Genomic DNA, 24,966 nt, shown 5'->3' with positions numbered 1-24,966 from the left:
AACCTCCCTAAACCTGATGTCTCCATCTCAGTGTGTGGCACTATCATGACTCCCGGAAGCACGCCCGCTGTCTCTATCACTATCATAACTCCTAAGCAGCACGCCCGCTGTCTCTATCACTATCATCACTCCTGGGCAGCACGCCCGCTGTCTCTATCACTACTATCACTCCTGGGCAACATGCCCGCTGTCTCTATCACTACCATCACTCCTAAGCAGCACGCCCGCTGTCTCTATCACTACCATCACTCCTGGGCAGCACGCCCGCTGTCTCTACCACAACCATCACTCTCGGGCAGCACGCCCGCTGTCTCTATCACTACCATCACTCCTAAGCAACATGCCTGCTGTCTCTATCACTACCATAACTCCTAAGCAGCATGCCGCTGTCTCTATCACTACCATAACTCCTAAGCAGCACGCCCGCTGTCTCTATCACTACCATAACTCCTAAGCGGCACGCCCGCTGTCTCTATCACTAGCATCACTCCTAAGCGGCACGCCCGCTGTCTCTATCACTACCATCACTCCTAAGCAGCCCGCCCGCTGTCTCTATCACTATCATAACTCCTAAGCAGCACGACCGCTGTCTCCATCACTACCATCACTCCTGGGCAGCAATCCCGCTGTCTCTATCACTACCATCACTCCTAAGCAGCATGCCCGCTGTCTCTATCACTACCATCACTCCCGGGCAGCACGCCCGCTATCTATATCACTATCATCACTCCTAAGCAGCACGCTCACTGTCTCTATCACTACCATCACTCCTAAGCAGCACGCCCGCTGTCTCTATCATCACTACCATCACTCCTGGGCAGCACGACCGCTGTCTCTATCACAACCATCACTCTCGGGCAGCACGCCCGCTGTCTCTATCACTACCATCACTCTTATTCAGCATGACCGCTGTCTCCATCACTACCATCACTCTTAAGCAGCACGCCCGCTGTCTCTATCACTACCATAACTCCTAAGCAGCACGCCCGCTGTCTCTATCATCACTACCATCACTCCTGGGCAGCACGCCCGCTGTCTCTATCACAACCATCACTCTCGGGCAGCACGCCCGCTGTCTCTATCACTACCATCACTCTTATTCAGCATGACCGCTGTCTCCATCACTACCATCACTCTTAAGCAGCACGACCGCTGTCTCTATCACTACCATAACTCCTAAGCAGCATGCCCGCTGTCTCTATCATCACTACCATCACTCCTAAGCAGCATGCCCGCTGTCTCTATCACTACCGTCACTCCTAAGCAGCATGCCCGCTGTCTCTATCACTACCATAACTCCCAAGCAGCACGACCGCTGTCTCCATTACTACCATCACTCCTGGGCAGCACGCCCGCTGTCTCTATCACTACCATAACTCCCAAGCAGCACGACCGCTGTCTCTATCACTACCATCACTCCTGGATAGCACGCCCGCTGTCTCTATCCCTACCATCATTCCTAAGCAGCATGCCCGCTGTCTCTATCACTATCATAACTCCCAGGCAGCACGCCCGCTGTCTCCATCACTACCATCACTCCCAGGTAGCATGCCCGCTGTCTCTATCATCACTCCTGGGCAGCACTCCCGCTGTCTCTATCACTATCATCACTCCCAGGCAGCACTCCCGCTGTCTCTATCACTATCATCACTCCTGGGCAGCACTCCCGCTGTCTCTATCACTATCATCACTCCTGGGCAGCACTCCCGCTGTCTCTATCACTATCATCACTCCCAGGCAGCACGCCCGCTGTCTCTATCACTATCATAACTCCCAGGCAGCACGCCCGCTGTCTCGGGGTTATTTTTTACTCAGATCTTTCCTTTACTCCTCACATACAATCACTTTCATGCTCCTGTCATTTTCACCTCAAAAACATCTCCAGAATCCGCTCTTTTCTTACGGAGGAAACGGCCGAAACTCTCATGTCGCTCTGATTCTCTCGTCTTGATTCCTGTAACTCATTACTAGTCGGTCTTCCCCTCACTAAAGTCTCCCCTCTCCCATCATCCTCAATGCAGCAGCCAGGCTCATCTTTATGACCAACCGCTACACCAACGCCTCTGCCCGGTGCCAGTCACTGCACCAACACCTGTACCCTGTGCCAGTCACTGCACCAACGCCTCTACTCTGTGCCAGTTACTGCACCAACGCCTCTACCCTGTGCCCATCACTGCACCAGCGCCTCTACCCTGAGCCAGTCACTGCACCAACACCTCAACCCTGTGCTAGTCACTACACCAACACCTCAACCCTGTGCCAGTCACTACACCAACACCTCTACCCTGTGCCAGTCACTGCACCTACGACTCTAATCTGTGCCAGTCACTAGACCAATGCCTCTACCCTGTGCCAGTCACTACACCAATGCCTCTACCCTGTGCCTGTCACTGCACCAACGCCTCTACCCTGTGCCAGTCACTGCACCAACGCCTCTACCCTGTGCCAGTCACTACACCACCGCCTCTACCCTGTGCCAGTCACTTAACCAATACCTCTACCCTGTGCCAGTCACTGCACCAATGCCTCTACCCTGTGCCAGTCACTGCACCAATGCCTCTACCCTGTACCAGTCACTACACCAACACCTCTACCCTGTGCCAGTCACTGCACCAATGCCTCTACCCTGTGCCAGTCACTACACCAATGCCTCTACCCTGTGCCAGTCACTACACAGCTACACCAACGCCTCTACCCTGTGCCAGTCACTGCACTGGTTGCCCATCCCCTTCAGAATAAAATTCAAACTTCTTCCTCTCCCCCACGACGCTCTCCCCAGTGCTGCACCTCCTCACATCTCCTCCCTCATCTCTGTCTGCCCCCCTACTCGGGCTCTACGTTCTGCTAACGACCTTAGATTAAAGTCCTCCATAATCCGAACCTCCCACTCCCGTCTCCAGGATTTCTCTCGTGCTGCTCCGTCCTCTGGAATGTGCTACCCCAGACAATCAGATTAATTCCCAATATCCACAGTTATAAACGTGCCCTGAAAACACATCTATTTAGACCGGCCGATAACATTCCCTGATCTGACTCCTTCCCATGGCCCTCCTTATAGATCAGTCATCAGAATAAGATTCCCTCACACTCCTTCTCTTCATGTCCGTCATACACGGAGACTGACGGGTGACCGGCTCATGCAGCTTTATGTTACCACCCCATGTGTATAAAAATGGCCGGACCATTGTACAGAACAAACACTATTACACTTTGTGTCTCCTTTATTTCCTCATAGATTGTAAGCTCTTGTGATCAGCGTCCTCACTGCTCCTCTCCTCATAGATTGTAAGCTCTTGTGATCAGCGTCCTCACTCCTCCTCTCCTCATAGATTGTAAACTCTTGTGATCAGTGTCCTCACTCCTCTCCTCATAGATTGTAAGCTCTTGTGATCAGCGTCCTCACTCCTCCTCTCCTCATAGATTGTAAGCTCTTGTGATCAGCGTCCTCACTCCTCCTCTCCTCATAGATTGTAAGCTCTTGTGATCAGCGTCTTCACTCCTCCTCTCCTCATAGATTGTAAGCTCTTGTGATCAGCGTCCTCACTCCTCCTCTCCTCATAGAGTGTAAGCTCTTGTGATCAGTGTCCTCCCTCCTCCTCTCCTCATAGATTGTAAGCTCTTGTGATCAGCGTCCTCACTCCTCCTCTCCTCATAAAATGTAAGCTCTTGTGATCAGCGTCCTCACTCCTCTCCTCATAGATTGTAAGCTCTTGTGATCAGCGTCCTCACTCCTCTCCTCATAGATTGTAAGCTCTTGTGATCAGCGTCCTCACTCCTCTCCTCCTTATAGATTGTAAGCTCTTGTGATCAGCGCCCTCACTCCTCCTCTGCTCATAGATTGTAAGCTCTTGTGATCAGTGTACTCACTCCTCTTCTCCTCATAGATTGTAAGCTCTTGTGATCAGCGTCCTCACTCCTCTCCTCCTCAGAGATTGTAAGCTCTTGTGATCAGCGTCCTCACTCCTCCTCTCCTCATAGATTTTAAGCTCTTGTGATCAGCGTCCTCACTCCTCCTCTCCTCATAGAGTGTAAGCTCTTGTGATCAGCGTCCTCACTCCTCCTCTCCTCATAGATTGTAAGCTCTTGTGATCAGCGTCCTCACTCCTCCTCTCCTCATAGAGTGTAAGCTCTTGTGATCAGCGTCCTCACTCCTCCTCTCCTCATAGATTGTAAGCTCTTGTGATCAGCATCCTCACTCCTCCTCTCCTCATAGATTGTAAGCTCTTGTGATCAGCGTCCTCACTCCTCTCCTCATAGATTGTAAGCTCTTGTGATCAGGGTCCTCACTCCTCTCCTCCTCATAGATTGTAAGCTCTTGTGATCAGCGTCCTCACTCCTCTCCTCATAGATTGTAAGCTCTTGTGATCAGCGTCCTCACTCCTCCTCTCCTCATAGATTGTAAGCTCTTGTGATCAGTGTCCTCACTCCTCTTCTCCTCATAGATTGTAAGCTCTTGTGATCAGCGTCCTCACTCCTCCTCTCCTCATAGATTGTAAGCTCTTGTGATCAGTGTCCTCACTCCTCTCCTCATAGATTGTAAGCTCTTGTGATCAGCGTCCTCACTCCTCCTCTCCTCATAGATTGTCAGCTCTTGTGATCAGGGTCCTCACTCCTCTCCTCCTCATAGATTGTAAGCTCTTGTGATCAGCGTCCTCACTCCTCTCCTCATAGATTGTAAGCTCTTGTGATCAGGGTCCTCACTCCTCTCCTCATAGATTGTAAGCTCTTATGATCAGCGTCCTCACTCCTCTCCTCATAGATTGTAAGCTCTTGTGATCAGTGTCCTCACTCCTCTCCTCCTCATAGATTGTAAGCTCTTGTGATCAGCGTCCTCACTCCTCCTCTCCTCATAGATTGTAAGCTCTTGTGATCAGGGTCCTCACTCCTCTCCTCATAGATTGTAAGCTCTTGTGATCAGCGTCCTCACTCCTCTCCTCCTCATAGATTGTAAGCTCTTGTGATCAGCGTCCTCACTCCTCCTCTCCTCATAGAGTGTAAGCTCTTGTGATCAGCGTCCTCACTCCTCCTCTCCTCATAGATTGTAAGCTCTTGTGATCAGCATCCTCACTCCTCCTCTCCTCATAGATTGTAAGCTCTTGTGATCAGCGTCCTCACTCCTCTCCTCATAGATTGTAAGCTCTTGTGATCAGGGTCCTCACTCCTCTCCTCCTCATAGATTGTAAGCTCTTGTGATCAGCGTCCTCACTCCTCTCCTCATAGATTGTAAGCTCTTGTGATCAGCGTCCTCACTCCTCCTCTCCTCATAGATTGTAAGCTCTTGTGATCAGCGTCCTCACTCCTCTCCTCCTCATAGATTGTAAGCTCTTGTGATCAGCGTCCTCACTCCTCTCCTCATAGATTGTAAGCTCTTGTGATCAGCGTCCTCACTCCTCCTCTCCTCATAGATTGTAAGCTCTTGTGATCAGCGTCCTCACTCCTCCTCTCCTCATAGATTGTAAGCTCTTGTGATCAGGGTCCTCACTCCTCTCCTCATAGATTGTAAGCTCTTGTGATCAGCGTCCTCACTCCTCCTCCTCATAGATTGTAAGCTCTTGTGATCAGCGTCCTTACTCCTCTCCTCATAGATTGTAAGCTCTTGTGATCAGCGTCCTCACTCCTCCTCTCCTCATAGATTGTAAGCTCTTGTGATCAGCGTCCTCACTCCTCTCCTCATAGATTGTAAGCTCTTGTGATCAGTGTCCTCACTCCTCTCCTCATAGATTGTAAGCTCTTGTGATCAGCGTCCTCACTCCTCCTCTCCTCATAGATTGTAAGCTCTTGTGATCAGTGTCCTCACTCCTCTTCTCCTCATAGATTGTAAGCTCTTGTGATCAGCGTCCTCACTCCTCCTCTCCTCATAGATTGTAAGCTCTTGTGATCAGTGTCCTCACTCCTCTCCTCATAGATTGTAAGCTCTTGTGATCAGCGTCCTCACTCCTCCTCTCCTCATAGATTGTAAGCTCTTGTGATCAGGGTCCTCACTCCTCTCCTCATAGATTGTAAGCTCTTGTGATCAGCGTCCTCACTCCTCCTCTCCTCATAGATTGTAAGCTCTTGTGATCAGCGTCCTCACTCCTCTCCTCATAGATTGTAAGCTCTTGTGATCAGCGTCCTCACTCCTCTCCTCATAGATTGTAAGCTCTTGTGATCAGGGTCCTCACTCCTCTCCTCATAGATTGTAAGCTCTTGTGATCAGCGTCCTCACTCCTCTCCTCATAGATTGTAAGCTCTTGTGATCAGCGTCCTCACTCCTCCTCTCCTCATAGATTGTAAGCTCTTGTGATCAGCGTCCTCACTCCTCCTCTCCTCATAGATTGTAAGCTCTTGTGATCAGGGTCCTCACTCCTCTCCTCATAGATTGTAAGCTCTTGTGATCAGCGTCCTCACTCCTCCTCCTCATAGATTGTAAGCTCTTGTGATCAGCGTCCTTACTCCTCTCCTCATAGATTGTAAGCTCTTGTGATCAGCGTCCTCACTCCTCCTCTCCTCATAGATTGTAAGCTCTTGTGATCAGCGTCCTCACTCCTCTCCTCATAGATTGTAAGCTCTTGTGATCAGCGTCCTTACTCCTCTCCTCATAGATTGTAAGCTCTTGTGATCAGCGTCCTCACTCCTCTCCTCATAGATTGTAAGCTCTTGCGATCAGCGTCCTCACTCCTCTCCTCATAGATTGTAAGCTCTTGTGATCAGCGTCCTCACTCCTCTCCTCCTCATAGATTGTAAGCTCTTGTGATCAGCGTCCTCACTCCTCCTCTCCTCATAGATTGTAAGCTCTTGTGATCAGGGTCCTCACTCCTCTCCTCATAGATTGTAAGCTCTTGTGATCAGCGTCCTCACTCCTCTCCTCATAGATTGTAAGCTCTTGTGATCAGCGTCCTCACTCCTCTCCTCCTCATAGATTGTAAGCTCTTGTGATCAGCGTCCTCACTCCTCCTCTCCTCATAGATTGTAAGCTCTTGTGATCAGGGTCCTCACTCCTCTCCTCATAGATTGTAAGCTCTTGTGATCAGCGTCCTCACTCCTCCTCCTCATAGATTGTAAGCTCTTGTGATCAGCGTCCTTACTCCTCTCCTCATAGATTGTAAGCTCTTGTGATCAGCGTCCTCACTCCTCCTCTCCTCATAGATTGTAAGCTCCTGTGATCAGCGTCCTCACTCCTCCTCTCCTCATAGATTGTAAGCTCTTGTGATCAGCGTCCTCACTCCTCCTCTCCTCATAGATTGTAAGCTCTTGTGATCAGCGTCCTCACTCCTCCTCTCCTCATAGATTGTAAGCTCTTGTGATCAGCGTCCTCACTCCTCTCCTCATAGATTGTAAGCTCTTGTGATCAGTGTCCTCACTCCTCTCCTCATAGATTGTAAGCTCTTGTGATCAGCGTCCTCACTCCTCCTCTCCTCATAGATTGTAAGCTCTTGTGATCAGTGTCCTCACTCCTCTTCTCCTCATAGATTGTAAGCTCTTGTGATCAGTGTCCTCACTCCTCCTCTCCTCATAGATTGTAAGCTCTTGTGATCAGTGTCCTCACTCCTCTCCTCATAGATTGTAAGCTCTTGTGATCAGCGTCCTCACTCCTCCTCTCCTCATAGATTGTCAGCTCTTGTGATCAGGGTCCTCACTCCTCTCCTCCTCATAGATTGTAAGCTCTTGTGATCAGCGTCCTCACTCCTCCTCTCCTCATAGATTGTAAGCTCTTGTGATCAGCGTCCTCACTCCTCTCCTCATAGATTGTAAGCTCTTGTGATCAGGGTCCTCACTCCTCTCCTCATAGATTGTAAGCTCTTGTGATCAGTGTCCTCACTCCTCCTCTCCTCATAGATTGTAAGCTCTTGTGATCAGCGTCCTCACTCCTCTCCTCATAGATTGTAAGCTCTTGTGATCAGCGTCCTCACTCCTCCTCTCCTCATAGATTGTAAGCTCTTGTGATCAGGGTCCTCACTCCTCTCCTCATAGATTGTAAGCTCTTGTGATCAGCGTCCTTACTCCTCTCCTCATAGATTGTAAGCTCTTGTGATCAGCGTCCTCACTCCTCTCCTCATAGATTGTAAGCTCTTGCGATCAGCGTCCTCACTCCTCTCCTCATAGATTGTAAGCTCTTGTGATCAGGGTCCTCACTCCTCTCCTCATAGATTGTAAGCTCTTGTGATCAGCGTCCTCACTCCTCTCCTCCTCATAGATTGTAAGCTCTTGTGATCAGCGTCCTCACTCCTCTCCTCATAGATTGTAAGCTCTTGTGATCAGGGTCCTCACTCCTCTCCTCATAGATTGTAAGCTCTTGTGATCAGCGTCCTCACTCCTCCTCCTCATAGATTGTAAGCTCTTGTGATCAGCGTCCTTACTCCTCTCCTCATAGATTGTAAGCTCTTGTGATCAGCGTCCTCACTCCTCCTCTCCTCATAGATTGTAAGCTCTTGTGATCAGCGTCCTCACTCCTCTCCTCATAGATTGTAAGCTCTTGTGATCAGCGTCCTTACTCCTCTCCTCATAGATTGTAAGCTCTTGTGATCAGCGTCCTCACTCCTCCTCCTCATAGATTGTAAGCTCTTGTGATCAGCGTCCTCACTCCTCTCCTCATAGATTGTAAGCTCTTGTGATCAGCGTCCTCACTCCTCCTCTCCTCATAGATTGTAAGCTCTTGTGATCAGGGTCCTCACTCCTCTCCTCATAGATTGTAAGCTCTTGTGATCAGCGTCCTTACTCCTCTCCTCATAGATTGTAAGCTCTTGTGATCAGCGTCCTCACTCCTCCTCCTCATAGATTGTAAGCTCTTGTGATCAGCGTCCTCACTCCTCTCCTCATAGATTGTAAGCTCTTGTGATCAGCGTCCTCACTCCTCTCCTCATAGATTGTAAGCTCTTGTGATCAGCGTCCTCACTCCTCTCCTCCTCATAGATTGTAAGCTCTTGTGATCAGCGTCCTCACTCCTCCTCTCCTCATAGATTGTAAGCTCTTGTGATCAGGGTCCTCACTCCTCCTCTCCTCGTAGATTGTAAGCTCTTGTGATCAGTGTCCTCACTCCTCCTCTCCTCATAGATTGTAAGCTCTTGTGATCAGTGTCCTCACTCCTCTCCTCATAGATTGTAAGCTCTTGTGATCAGTGTCCTCACTCCTCTCCTCATAGATTGTAAGCTCTTGTGATCAGCGTCCTCACTCCTCTCCTCATAGATTGTAAGCTCTTGTGATCAGCGTCCTCACTCCTCTCCTCATAGATTGTAAGCTCTTGTGATCAGTGTCCTCACTCCTCCTCTCCTCATAGATTGTAAGCTCTTGTGATCAGTGTCCTCACTCCTCTCCTCATAGATTGTAAGCTCTTGTGATCAGTGTCCTCACTCCTCTCTTCATAGATTGTAAGCTCTTGTGATCAGTGTCCTCACTCCTCTCCTCATAGATTGTAAGCTCTTGTGATCAGCGTCCTCACTCCTCTCCTCATAGATTGTAAGCTCTTGTGATCAGTGTCCTCACTCCTCTCCTCATAGATTGTAAGCTCTTGTGATCAGTGTCCTCACTCCTCCTCTCCTCATAGATTGTAAGCTCTTGTGATCAGTGTCCTCACTACTCTCCTCATAGATTGTAAGCTCTTGTGATCAGGGTCCTCACTCCTCCTCTCCTCATAGATTGTAAGCTCTTGTGATCAGGGTCCTCACTCCTCAGGTTTGAATTGTAAATGAACTTTGTCACTATGTAATGTCTGATATTGTTTGTTTCATGTTCCCTCTAAATTGTAAAGTGCTGCGGAATATGTTGGCGCTATATAAATAAAGATGATTATTATTACCATGACAGCCTCTCATCTCTGCAGAAGTCATTGGGCTGAGCTGACACATGGAGCGCAGTACAAACACATCTCCACTACACCACATCATGTCTCCTCATATAAACACTGCCAGGGCAGAAACAGAAGGACGCTTTACATGAACGTCACCTGACATGGGGTTTAATCAAAGTATTGATAAGGTCATAGAGACATTCAGAAGTTTGGATCGGTCGGGGTCCGGGTGCTGAGCAGCCTGCACCTTCTGCTGTGATCGGCGCTCCCTATCAGACTGAAGACGTCTCATATAGATGTTCTATGTAAGTCGTCTTCAGCCTGGCGAAGAGCGCCGATCACAGCAGATCGAGCAGAGCGCTCAGAACCCGGACCCCGACCGATCCAAACTTCTGAATGTCTTTATGACTTATCAAGGGATTGATGAAAGGGCGGTTCCTTTTTAAGGACTAAAGGTAACATGGCAGATAACAGGGAGCAGAGGCTGCAGGAAATGACCCCACTGTTCCTTGACTTTCCAGGAGATTCCATTGACTGACCAGGAGATGTCGTCTTCCCATCAATTAGAGGTCGTAATATTTTCAAGAGATGATCCGACAGTCTACACGTGGTTGATCGATGTGGTGAAGTCTGTGCGGGGGGTGAAGAACGTGCGCCCGGTGCTTATCACCAACACCTGGAAATATTCTACAACACAGGTGCCCAAATGTTCCCTTGCCATCCTCTACCACAGTAAGACGAGAGGACGGGTGAATGTGACCGACGTGACGGACAGCCTCTACGATGAGGAGCTGAAGGACCTGTCTAGAGGTTTGGGTAAGTTCCGGATGTTTACACCGGACACTTGGAGATTGGGGTCTCGGTGGTAGACGGTGGAAGGCACCCGCATAATATCTCTGTCTTGTGCAGGAAAGGAGAGGGTGATTGTGGTGATCGATCATCTAGAGAGCACAACTGAGAAGGAGAAGACCCGAATCCTGGAGCATCAGCCCAGTATAGAAAACCTGGCCAGTCATCTGTTACTCTTCAACGGTGGGCAAGAAACAGAGGGGGCAAATCTGAAGACGTTAAAAGACCTAATCACAGCCCATGGTAAGTGGGAACCCCAGTCGATCCCCCGGATTCTGCTTCCACATTCTGGCCTGGGGTTCTGCACATTGCTGGCGGACAACATTGGGCCCACAGAACGGAGGAGATCTCATGATCAAATACTTTATTATTCCAGAAATATGGAAACCCCCAGAACCCAAACAAATATACATACAAAGACCATGGTAGCGCCAAGACCATCATCAAAGGGCCAGCATAGCCATAAAGGTAAAGAAATTATATAATATGCAACAGGTTGACAAGGAGATACAGAGAAACATATAATATACAGAGAAACATATAATATACAGAGAAACATATAATATACAGAGAAACATATAATATACAGAGAAACATATAATATACAGAGAAACATATAATATACAGAGAAACATATAATATACAGAGAAACATATAATATACAGAGAAACATAATATACAGAGAAACATATAATATACAGAGAAACATATAATATACAGAGAAACATATAATATACAGAGAAACATATAATATACAGAGAAACATATAATATACAGAGAAACATATAATATACAGAGAAACATATAATATACAGAGAAACATATAATATACAGAGAAAGCTTATAATATACAGAGAAACATATAATATACAGAGAAACATATAATATACAGAGAAACATATAATATACAGAGAAACATATAATATACAGAGAAACATATAATATACAGAGAAAGCTTATAATATACAGAGAAACATAATATACAGAGAAACATATAATATACAGAGAAACATATAATATACAGAGAAAGCTTATAATATACAGAGAAACATATAATATACAGAGAAACATATAATATACAGAGAAACATATAATATACAGAGAAACATATAATATACAGAGAAACATAATATACAGAGAAACATATAATATACAGAGAAACATATAATATACAGAGAAACATATAATATACAGAGAAAGCTTATAATATACAGAGAAACATATAATATACAGAGAAACATATAATATACAGAGAAACATATAATATACAGAGAAAGCTTATAATATACAGAGAAACATAATATACAGAGAAACATATAATATACAGAGAAACATATAATATACAGAGAAAGCTTATAATATACAGAGAAACATATAATATACAGAGAAACATATAATATACAGAGAAACATATAATATACAGAGAAACATATAATATACAGAGAAACATAATATACAGAGAAACATATAATATACAGAGAAACATATAATATACAGAGAAACATATAATATACAGAGAAAGCTTATAATATACAGAGAAACATATAATATACAGAGAAACATATAATATACAGAGAAACATATAATATACAGAGAAAGCTTATAATATACAGAGAAACATATAATATACAGAGAAACATATAATATACAGAGAAACATATAATATACAGAGAAACATATAATATACAGAGAAACATATAATATACAGAGAAACATAATATACAGAGAAAGCTTATAATATACAGAGAAACATATAATATACAGAGAAACATATAATATACAGAGAAACATATAATATACAGAGAAACATATAATATACAGAGAAACATATAATATACAGAGAAACATATAATATACAGAGAAAGCTTATAATATACAGAGAAACATATAATATACAGAGAAACATATAATATACAGAGAAACATATAATATACAGAGAAACATATAATATACAGAGAAACATATAATATACAGAGAAACATAATATACAGAGAAAGCTTATAATATACAGAGAAACATATAATATACAGAGAAACATATAATATACAGAGAAAGCTTATAATATACAGAGAAACATATAATATACAGAGAAACATATAATATACAGAGAAACATATAATATACAGAGAAACATATAATATACAGAGAAACATATAATATACAGAGAAACATAATATACAGAGAAAGCTTATAATATACAGAGAAACATATAATATACAGAGAAACATATAATATACAGAGAAAGCTTATAATATACAGAGAAACATATAATATACAGAGAAACATATAATATACAGAGAAACATATAATATACAGAGAAACATATAATATACAGAGAAACATATAATATACAGAGAAACATATAATATACAGAGAAACATATAATATACAGAGAAACATATAATATACAGAGAAAGCTTATAATATACAGAGAAACATATAATATACAGAGAAACATATAATATACAGAGAAACATATAATATACAGAGAAACATATAATATACAGAGAAACATATAATATACAGAGAAACATATAATATACAGAGAAAGCTTATAATATACAGAGAAACATATAATATACAGAGAAACATATAATATACAGAGAAACATCTAATATACAGAGAAACATATAATATACAGAGAAACATATAATATACAGAGAAACATCTAATATACAGAGAAAGCTTATAATATACAGAGAAACATATAATATACAGAGAAACATCTAATATACAGAGAAACATATAATATACAGAGAAACATATAATATACAGAGAAACATATAATATACAGAGAAACATATAATATACAGAGAAACATATAATATACAGAGAAAGCTTATAATATACAGAGAAACATATAATATACAGAGAAACATATAATATACAGAGAAACATATAATATACAGAGAAACATATAATATACAGAGAAACATATAATATACAGAGAAACATATAATATACAGAGAAACATATAATATACAGAGAAACATAATATACAGAGAAAGCTTATAATATACAGAGAAACATATAATATACAGAGAAACATATAATATACAGAGAAAGCTTATAATATACAGAGAAACATATAATATACAGAGAAACATATAATATACAGAGAAACATATAATATACAGAGAAACATATAATATACAGAGAAACATATAATATACAGAGAAACATAATATACAGAGAAAGCTTATAATATACAGAGAAACATATAATATACAGAGAAACATATAATATACAGAGAAAGCTTATAATATACAGAGAAACATATAATATACAGAGAAACATATAATATACAGAGAAACATATAATATACAGAGAAACATATAATATACAGAGAAACATATAATATACAGAGAAACATATAATATACAGAGAAACATATAATATACAGAGAAACATATAATATACAGAGAAACATATAATATACAGAGAAACATATAATATACAGAGAAAGCTTATAATATACAGAGAAACATATAATATACAGAGAAACATATAATATACAGAGAAACATATAATATACAGAGAAAGCTTATAATATACAGAGAAACATATAATATACAGAGAAACATATAATATACAGAGAAACATATAATATACAGAGAAACATATAATATACAGAGAAACATATAATATACAGAGAAAGCTTATAATATACAGAGAAACATATAATATACAGAGAAACATATAATATACAGAGAAACATCTAATATACAGAGAAACATATAATATACAGAGAAACATATAATATACAGAGAAACATCTAATATACAGAGAAAGCTTATAATATACAGAGAAACATATAATATACAGAGAAACATCTAATATACAGAGAAACATATAATATACAGAGAAACATATAATATACAGAGAAACATATAATATACAGAGAAACATATAATATACAGAGAAACATATAATATACAGAGAAACATATAATATACAGAGAAACATATAATATACAGAGAAAGCTTATAATATACAGAGAAACATATAATATACAGAGAAACATATAATATACAGAGAAAGCTTATAATATACAGAGAAACATATAATATACAGAGAAACATATAATATACAGAGAAAGCTTATAATATACAGAGAAAGCTTATAATATACAGAGAAACATAATATACAGAGAAACATATAATATACGGAGAAACATATAATATACAGAGAAACATATAATATACAGAGAAAGCTTATAATATACAGAGAAACATATAATATACAGAGAAAGCTTATAATATACAGAGAAACATATAATATACAGAGAAAGCTTATAATATACAGAGAAACATATAATATACAGAGAAACATATAATATACAGAGAAACATATAATATACAGAGAAACATATAATATACAGAGAAACATATAATATACAGAGAAAGCTTATAATATACAGAGAAACATATAATATACAGAGAAACATCTAATATACAGAGAAACATCTAATATACAGAGAAACATATAATATACAGAGAAACATATAATATACAGAGAAACATATAATATACAGAGAAACATATAATATACAGAGAAACATATAATATACAGAGAAACATATAATATACAGAGAAAGCTTATAATATACAGAGAAACATATAATATACAGAGAAACATATAATATACAGAGAAAGCTTATAATATACAGAGAAACATATAATATACAGAGAAACATATAATATACAGAGAAAGCTTATAATATACAGAGAAAGCTTATAATATACAGAGAAACATAATATACAGAGAAACATATAATATACGGAGAAACATATAATATACAGAGAAACATATAATATACAGAGAAAGCTTATAATATACAGAGAAACATATAATATACAGAGAAACATATAATATACAGAGAAAGCTTATAATATACAGAGAAACATATAATATACAGAGAAACATCTAATATACAGAGAAACATATAATATACAGAGAAACATATAATATACAGAGAAAGCTTATAATATACAGAGAAACATATAATATACAGAGAAAGCTTATAATATACAGAGAAACATATAATATACAGAGAAACATATAATATACAGAGAAAGCTTATAATATACAGAGAAACATATAATATACAGAGAAAGCTTATAATATACAGAGAAACATATAATATACAGAGAAACATATAATATACAGAGAAAGCTTATAATATACAGAGAAACATATAATATACAGAGAAACATATAATATACAGAGAAAGCTTATAATATACAGAGAAACATATAATATACAGAGAAACATATAATATACAGAGAAAGCTTATAATATACAGAGAAACATATAATATACAGAGAAACATATAATATACAGAGAAACATATAATATACAGAGAAACATATAATATACAGAGAAAGCTTATAATATACAGAGAAACATATAATATACAGAGAAAGCTTATAATATACAGAGAAACATATAATATACAGAGAAACATATAATATACAGAGAAACATATAATATACAGAGAAAGCTTATAATATACAGAGAAAGCTTATAATATACAGAGAAACATATAATATACGGAGAAACATATAATATACAGAGAAAGCTTATAATATACAGAGAAACATATAATATACAGAGAAAGCTTATAATATACAGAGAAACATATAATATACAGAGAAAGCTTATAATATACAGAGAAACATATAATATACAGAGAAACATATAATATACAGAGAAAGCTTATAATATACAGAGAAACATATAATATACAGAGAAACATATAATATACAGAGAAACATATAATATACAGAGAAACATATAATATACAGAGAAACATATAATATACAGAGAAACATATAATATACAGAGAAACATATAATATACAGAGAAACATATAATATACAGAGAAACATATAATATACAGAGAAAGCTTATAATATACAGAGAAACATATAATATACAGAGAAACATATAATATACGGAGAAACATATAATATACAGAGAAAGCTTATAATATACAGAGAAACATATAATATACAGAGAAAGCTTATAATATACAGAGAAACATATAATATACAGAGAAAGCTTATAATATACAGAGAAAGCTTATAATATACAGAGAAACATATAATATACAGAGAAACATATAATATACAGAGAAACATATAATATACAGAGAAACATATAATATACAGAGAAAGCTTATAATATACAGAGAAACATATAATATACAGAGAAACATATAATATACAGAGAAACATATAATATACAGAGAAACATATAATATACAGAGAAACATATAATATACAGAGAAAGCTTATAATATACAGAGAAACATATAATATACAGAGAAAGCTTATAATATACAGAGAAAGCTTATAATATACAGAGAAACATATAATATACAGAGAAACATATAATATACAGAGAAAGCTTATAATATACAGAGAAACATATAATATACAGAGAAACATATAATATACAGAGAAACATATAATATACAGAGAAACATATAATATACAGAGAAAGCTTATAATATACAGAGAAACATATAATATACAGAGAAACATATAATATACAGAGAAACATATAATATACAGAGAAACATATAATATACAGAGAAAGCTTATAATATACAGAGAAAGCTTATAATATACAGAGAAACATATAATATACAGAGAAACATATAATATACAGAGAAACATATAATATACAGAGAAACATATAATATACAGAGAAACATATAATATACAGAGAAAGCTTATAATATACAGAGAAAGCTTATAATATACAGAGAAACATATAATATACAGAGAAACATATAATATACGGAGAAACATATAATATACAGAGAAAGCTTATAATATACAGAGAAACATATAATATACAGAGAAACATATAATATACAGAGAAACATATAATATACAGAGAAAGCTTATAATATACAGAGAAACATATAATATACAGAGAAACATATAATATACAGAGAAAGCTTATAATATACAGAGAAACATATAATATACAGAGAAACATATAATATACAGAGAAACATATAATATACAGAGAAAGCTTATAATATACAGAGAAAGCTTATAATATACAGAGAAACATATAATATACAGAGAAACATATAATATACAGAGAAAGCTTATAATATACAGAGAAACATATAATATACAGAGAAACATATAATATACAGAGAAACATATAATATACAGAGAAACATATAATATACAGAGAAAGCTTATAATATACAGAGAAACATATAATATACAGAGAAACATATAATATACAGAGAAACATATAATATACAGAGAAACATATAATATACAGAGAAACATATAATATACAGAGAAACATATAATATACAGAGAAAGCTTATAATATACAGAGAAAGCTTATAATATACAGAGAAACATATAATATACAGAGAAACATATAATATACGGAGAAACATATAATATACAGAGAAAGCTTATAATATACAGAGAAACATATAATATACAGAGAAAGCTTATAATATACAGAGAAACATATAATATACAGAGAAAGCTTATAATATACAGAGAAACATATAATATACAGAGAAACATATAATATACAGAGAAAGCTTATAATATACAGAGAAACATATAATATACAGAGAAACATATAATATACAGAGAAACATATAATATACAGAGAAACATATAATATACAGAGAAAGCTTATAATATACAGAGAAACATATAATATACAGAGAAACATATAATATACAGAGAAACATATAATATACAGAGAAACATATAATATACAGAGAAAGCTTATAATATACAGAGAAAGCTTATAATATACAGAGAAACATATAATATACAGAGAAACATATAATATACGGAGAAACATATAATATACAGAGAAAGCTTATAATATACAGAGAAACATATAATATACAGAGAAAGCTTATAATATACAGAGAAACATATAATATACAGAGAAAGCTTATAATATACAGAGAAACATATAATATACAGAGAAACATATAATATACAGAGAAACATATAATATACAGAGAAACATATAATATACAGAGAAACATAATATACAGAGAAACATATAATATACAGAGAAACATATAATATACAGAGAAAGCTTATAATATACAGAGAAACATATAATATACAGAGAAACATATAATATACAGAGAAACATATAATATACAGAGAAACATATAATATACAGAGAAACATATAATATACAGAGAAAGCTTATAATATACAGAGAAACATATAATATACAGAGAAACATATAATATACAGAGAAACATATAATATACAGAGAAACATATAATATACAGAGAAAGCTTATAATATACAGAGAAAGCTTATAATATACAGAGAAACATATAATATACAGAGAAACATATAATATACGGAGAAACATATAATATACAGAGAAAGCTTATAATATACAGAGAAACATATAATATACAGAGAAAGCTTATAATATACAGAGAAACATATAATATACAGAGAAAGCTTATAATATACAGAGAAACATATAATATACAGAGAAACATATAATATACAGAGAAAGCTTATAATATACAGAGAAACATATAATATACAGAGAAACATATAATATACAGAGAAAGCTTATAATATACAGAGAAACATAATATACAGAGAAACATATAATATACAGAGAAACATATAATATACAGAGAAACATATAATATACAGAGAAAGCTTATAATATACAGAGAAACATATAATATACAGAGAAACATATAATATACAGAGAAACATATAATATACAGAGAAACATATAATATACAGAGAAACATATAATATACAGAGAAACATATAATATACAGAGAAACATATAATATACAGAGAAACATATAATATACAGAGAAACATATAATATACAGAGAAACATATAATATACAGAGAAAGCTTATAATATACAGAGAAACATATAATATACAGAGAAACATATAATATACAGAGAAACATATAATATACAGAGAAACATATAATATACAGAGAAAGCTTATAATATACAGAGAAAGCTTATAATATACAGAGAAACATATAATATACAGAGAAACATATAATATACGGAGAAACATATAATATACAGAGAAAGCTTATAATATACAGAGAAACATATAATATACAGAGAAAGCTTATAATATACAGAGAAACATATAATATACAGAGAAAGCTTATAATATACAGAGAAAGCTTATAATATGCTTCAGTCCCGGTTCCCCCTACACAATCCACAGTCCATACAGTAATACACACAATGATCAGAGACTTGGGGTGATCTCCGTTATCTGTGGCTGCCATGATGGCTGTCAGTCGTCTCAGCGCTGGATTCTTTCTTCGTTAATAACTCTAGATAAAGAACTAGAAGGTGATTTCAGTATCGGAGGCGTCGCGGGACATACGTGTCACTTGGCTGCTGTGTTTCTGTAGATTGTTTGCTGTAAGGACGCTGGTTACGTAGAAAGTGTTTGTAGAAGATTTATATTTTTTGTTGATTTTTGAGTTTTTTTCTGTATTTTGCTTCCACTTGTTTTGTGGAGGGGGAGGCGCTCTCGCTTGTTTTGGGGAGGGGGAGGGGCTCTCGCTTGTTTTGTGGAGGGGGAGGGGCTCTCGCTTGTTTTGTGGAGGGGGAGGGGCTCTCGCTTGTTTTGTGGAGGGGAGGGGCTCTCGCTTGTTTTGTGGAGGGGGAGGGGCTCTCGCTTGTTTTGTGGAGGGGGAGGGGCTCTTGCTTGTTTTGTGTAGGGGGAGGGGATCACGTTTGTCTTGTGGAGGGGAGGGGCTCTCGCTTGTTTTGTGGAGGCGGAGGGGCTCTTGCTTGTTTTGTGGAGGGGGTGGGGCTCTCACTTGTTTTGTGGAGGGGGAGGGGCTCTCACATGTTTTGTGGAGAGGGAGGGGCTCTCGCTTGTTTTGTGGAGGGGGAGGGGCTCTCACTTGTTTTGTGGAGAGGGAGGGGCTCTCGCTTGTTTTGCAGGTCATAGTAAAGAACCTGGAATTATCATTTGTAATTTACTTCCTCGAGACTTAAATTACCCTGACTTTCATATTTATTTCTTTCGCAGCACGCAGAGACCTGATCTTAGGAAGTAAGGTAAATATTATAATGTATGAAGTGCTGTAATACAGAATTATAAGTCTTATAAGCAACAAATTCAGATCCATTTACTGCTGTATGGCGGCTCCCTGCATGCTGCTGTATGACTGCTCCCTGCATGCTGCTGTATGGCGGCTCCCTGCATGCTGCTGTATGGCGGCTCCCTGCATGCTGCTGTATGGTGGCTCCCTGCATGCTGCTGTATGGCGGCTCCCTGCATGCTGCTGTATGGCGGCTCCCTGCATGCTGCTGTATGACTGCTCCCTGCATGCTGCTGTATGACTACTCCCTGCATGCTGCTGTATGGCGGCTCCCTGCATGCTGCTGTATAACTGCTCCCTGCATGCTGCTGTATGGCGGCTCCCTGCATGCTGCTGTATGGCGGCTCCCTGCATGCTGCTGTATGGCGGCTCCCTGCATGCTGCTGTATGGCGGCTCCCTGCATGCTGCTGTATGGCGGCTCCCTGCATGCTGCTGTATAACTGCTCCCTGCATGCTGCTGTATGGTGGCTCCCTGCATGCTGCTGTATGACTGCTCCCTGCATGCTGCTGTATGGCGGCTCCCTGCATGCTGCTGTATAACTGCTCCCTGCATGCTGCTGTATGGCGGCTCCCTGCATGCTGCTGTATGGCAGCTCCCTGCATGCTGCTGTATGACTGCTTCCTGCATGCTGCTGTATGACTGCTCCCTGCATGCTGCTGTATGACTGCTCCCTGCATGCTGCTGTATGGTGGCTCCCTGCATGCTGCTGTATGGTGGCTCCCTGCATGCTGCTGTATGACTGCTCCCAGCATGCTGCTGTATGACTGCTCCCTGCATGCTGCTGTATGGCGGCTCCCTGCATGCTGCTGTATGGTGGCTCCCTGCATGCTGCTGTATGACTGCTCCCTGCATGCTGCTGTATGACTGCTCCCTGCATGCTGCTGTATGGCGGCTCCCTGCATGCTGCTGTATGACTGCTTCCTGCATGCTGCTGTATGGCGGCTCCCTGCATGCTGTTGTATGACTGCTCCCTGCATGCTGCTGTATGGCGGCTCCCTGCATGCTGCTGTATGACTGCTCCCTGCATGCTGCTGTATGGCGGCTCCCTGCATGCTGCTGTATGGCGGCTCCCTGCATGCTGCTGTATGGTGGCTCCCTGCATGCTGCTGTATGGCGGCTCCCTGCATGCTGCTGTATGGCGGCTCCCTGCATGCTGCTGTATGGCGGCTCCCTGCATGCTGCTGTATGGCGGCTCCCTGCATGCTGCTGTATGGCGGCTCCCTGCATGCTGCTGTATGGCGGCCCCTTGCATGCTGCTGTATGACTGCTCCCTGCATGCTGCTGTATGACTGCTCCCTGCATGCTGCTGTATGGCGGCTCCCTGCATGCTGCTGTATGGCGGCTCCCTGCATGCTGCTGTATGGCGGCTCCCTGCATGCTGCTGTATGACTGCTCCCTGCATGCTGCTGTATGGCGGCTCCCTGCATGCTGCTGTATGGCGGCTCCCTGCATGCTGCTGTATGACTGTTCCCTGCATTCTGCTGTATGACTGCTTCCTGCATGCTGCTGTATGACTGCTCCCTGCATGCTGCTGTATGACTGCTCCCTGCATGCTGCTGTATGGCGGCTCCCTGCATGCTGCTGTATGACTTCTCCCTGCATGCTGCTGTATGGCGGCTCCCTGCATGCTGCTGTATGGCGGCTCCCTGCATGCTGCTGTATGGCGGCTCCCTGCATGCTGCTGTATGGTGGCTCCCTGCATGCTGCTGTATGGCGGCTCCCTGCATGCTGCTGTATGGCGGCTCCCTGCATGCTGCTGTATGGTGGCTCCCTGCATGCTGCTGTATGGCGGCTCCCTGCATGCTGCTGTATGGCGGCTCCCTGCATGCTGCTGTATGACTGCTCCCTGCATGCTGCTGTATGACTACTCCCTGCATGCTGCTGTATGGCGGCTCCCTGCATGCTGCTGTATAACTGCTCCCTGCATGCTGCTGTATGGCGGCTCCCTGCATGCTGCTGTATGGCGGCTCCCTGCATGCTGCTGTATGGCGGCTCCCTGCATGCTGCTGTATGGCGGCTCCCTGCATGCTGCTGTATGGCGGCTCCCTGCATGCTGCTGTATAACTGCTCCCTGCATGCTGCTGTATGGTGGCTCCCTGCATGCTGCTGTATGACTGCTCCCTGCATGCTGCTGTATGGCGGCTCCCTGCATGCTGCTGTATAACTGCTCCCTGCATGCTGCTGTATGGCGGCTCCCTGCATGCTGCTGTATGGCAGCTCCCTGCATGCTGCTGTATGACTGCTTCCTGCATGCTGCTGTATGACTGCTCCCTGCATGCTGCTGTATGACTGCTCCCTGCATGCTGCTGTATGGTGGCTCCCTGCATGCTGCTGTATGGTGGCTCCCTGCATGCTGCTGTATGACTGCTCCCAGCATGCTGCTGTATGACTGCTCCCTGCATGCTGCTGTATGGCGGCTCCCTGCATGCTGCTGTATGGTGGCTCCCTGCATGCTGCTGTATGACTGCTCCCTGCATGCTGCTGTATGACTGCTCCCTGCATGCTGCTGTATGGCGGCTCCCTGCATGCTGCTGTATGACTGCTTCCTGCATGCTGCTGTATGGCGGCTCCCTGCATGCTGTTGTATGACTGCTCCCTGCATGCTGCTGTATGGCGGCTCCCTGCATGCTGCTGTATGACTGCTCCCTGCATGCTGCTGTATGGCGGCTCCCTGCATGCTGCTGTATGGCGGCTCCCTGCATGCTGCTGTATGGTGGCTCCCTGCATGCTGCTGTATGGCGGCTCCCTGCATGCTGCTGTATGGCGGCTCCCTGCATGCTGCTGTATGGCGGCTCCCTGCATGCTGCTGTATGGCGGCTCCCTGCATGCTGCTGTATGGCGGCTCCCTGCATGCTGCTGTATGGCGGCCCCTTGCATGCTGCTGTATGACTGCTCCCTGCATGCTGCTGTATGACTGCTCCCTGCATGCTGCTGTATGGCGGCTCCCTGCATGCTGCTGTATGGCGGCTCCCTGCATGCTGCTGTATGGCGGCTCCCTGCATGCTGCTGTATGACTGCTCCCTGCATGCTGCTGTATGGCGGCTCCCTGCATGCTGCTGTATGGCGGCTCCCTGCATGCTGCTGTATGACTGTTCCCTGCATTCTGCTGTATGACTGCTTCCTGCATGCTGCTGTATGACTGCTCCCTGCATGCTGCTGTATGACTGCTCCCTGCATGCTGCTGTATGGCGGCTCCCTGCATGCTGCTGTATGACTTCTCCCTGCATGCTGCTGTATGGCGGCTCCCTGCATGCTGCTGTATGGCGGCTCCCTGCATGCTGCTGTATGGCGGCTCCCTGCATGCTGCTGTATGGTGGCTCCCTGCATGCTGCTGTATGGCGGCTCCCTGCATGCTGCTGTATGGCGGCTCCCTGCATGCTGCTGTATGGCGGCTCCCTGCATGCTGCTGTATGACTGCTCCCTGCATGCTGCTGTATGGCGGCTCCCTGCATGCTGCTGTATGGCGGCCCCTTGCATGCTGCTGTATGACTGCTCCCTGCATGCTGCTATATGACTGCTCCCTGCATGCTGCTGTATGGAGGCTCCCTGCATGCTGCTGTATGGCGGCTCCCTGCATGCTGCTGTATGGCGGCTCCCTGCATGCTGCTGTATGACTGCTCCCTGCATGCTGCTGTATGGCGGCTCCCTGCATGCTGCTGTATGGCGGCTCCCTGCATGCTGCTGTATGACTGTTCCCTGCATGCTGCTGTATGACTGCTTCCTGCATGCTGCTGTATGACTGCTCCCTGCATGCTGCTGTATGACTGCTCCCTGCATGCTGCTGTATGGCGGCTCCCTGCATGCTGCTGTATGACTGCTCCCTGCATGCTGCTGTATGACTGCTCCCTGCATGCTGCTGTATGGCGGCTCCCTGCATGCTGCTGTATGACTGCTCCCTGCATGCTGCTGTATGGCGGCTCCCTGCATGCTGCTGTATGACTGCTCCCTGCATGCTGCTGTATGACTGCTCCCTGCATGCTGCTGTATGGCGGCTCCCTGCATGCTGCTGTATGACTGCTCCCTGCATGCTGCTGTATGACTGCTCCCTGCATGCTGCTGTATGACTGCTCCTTGCATGCTGCTGTAAGGTGGCTCCCTGCATGCTGCTGTTTGACTGCTCCCTGCTTGCTGCTGTATGACTGCTCCCTGCATGCTGCTGTATGACTGCTCCCTGCATGCTGCTGTATGACTGCTCCCTGCATGCTGCTGT

At 41.6% G+C, this 24,966-nt stretch overlaps 1 protein-coding gene across 1 annotated transcript in view; it reads left to right on the top strand.

The window, feature by feature from the left end:
- The window catches only part of LOC142656703 (uncharacterized), a 52,069-nt gene that overhangs the window by 24,900 nt on the left and 2,203 nt on the right, over positions 1 to 24,966 (top strand). Inside the window, exons 2-4 of the mRNA XM_075831629.1 lie at positions 10,285 to 10,579; positions 10,673 to 10,855; positions 20,682 to 20,710. Coding sequence (XP_075687744.1) covers positions 10,285 to 10,579; positions 10,673 to 10,855; positions 20,682 to 20,710 — 507 coding nt within the window. The remainder of the gene's footprint in view (positions 1 to 10,284; positions 10,580 to 10,672; positions 10,856 to 20,681; positions 20,711 to 24,966) is intronic.

Source organism: Rhinoderma darwinii, chromosome 6, assembly GCF_050947455.1.
Source record: "Rhinoderma darwinii isolate aRhiDar2 chromosome 6, aRhiDar2.hap1, whole genome shotgun sequence".
Taxonomy (NCBI): Eukaryota; Metazoa; Chordata; class Amphibia; order Anura; family Rhinodermatidae; genus Rhinoderma; species Rhinoderma darwinii.
Note: the sequence above shows the minus strand (reverse complement) of the source record. Positions and strands in the feature narration are given on the sequence as shown.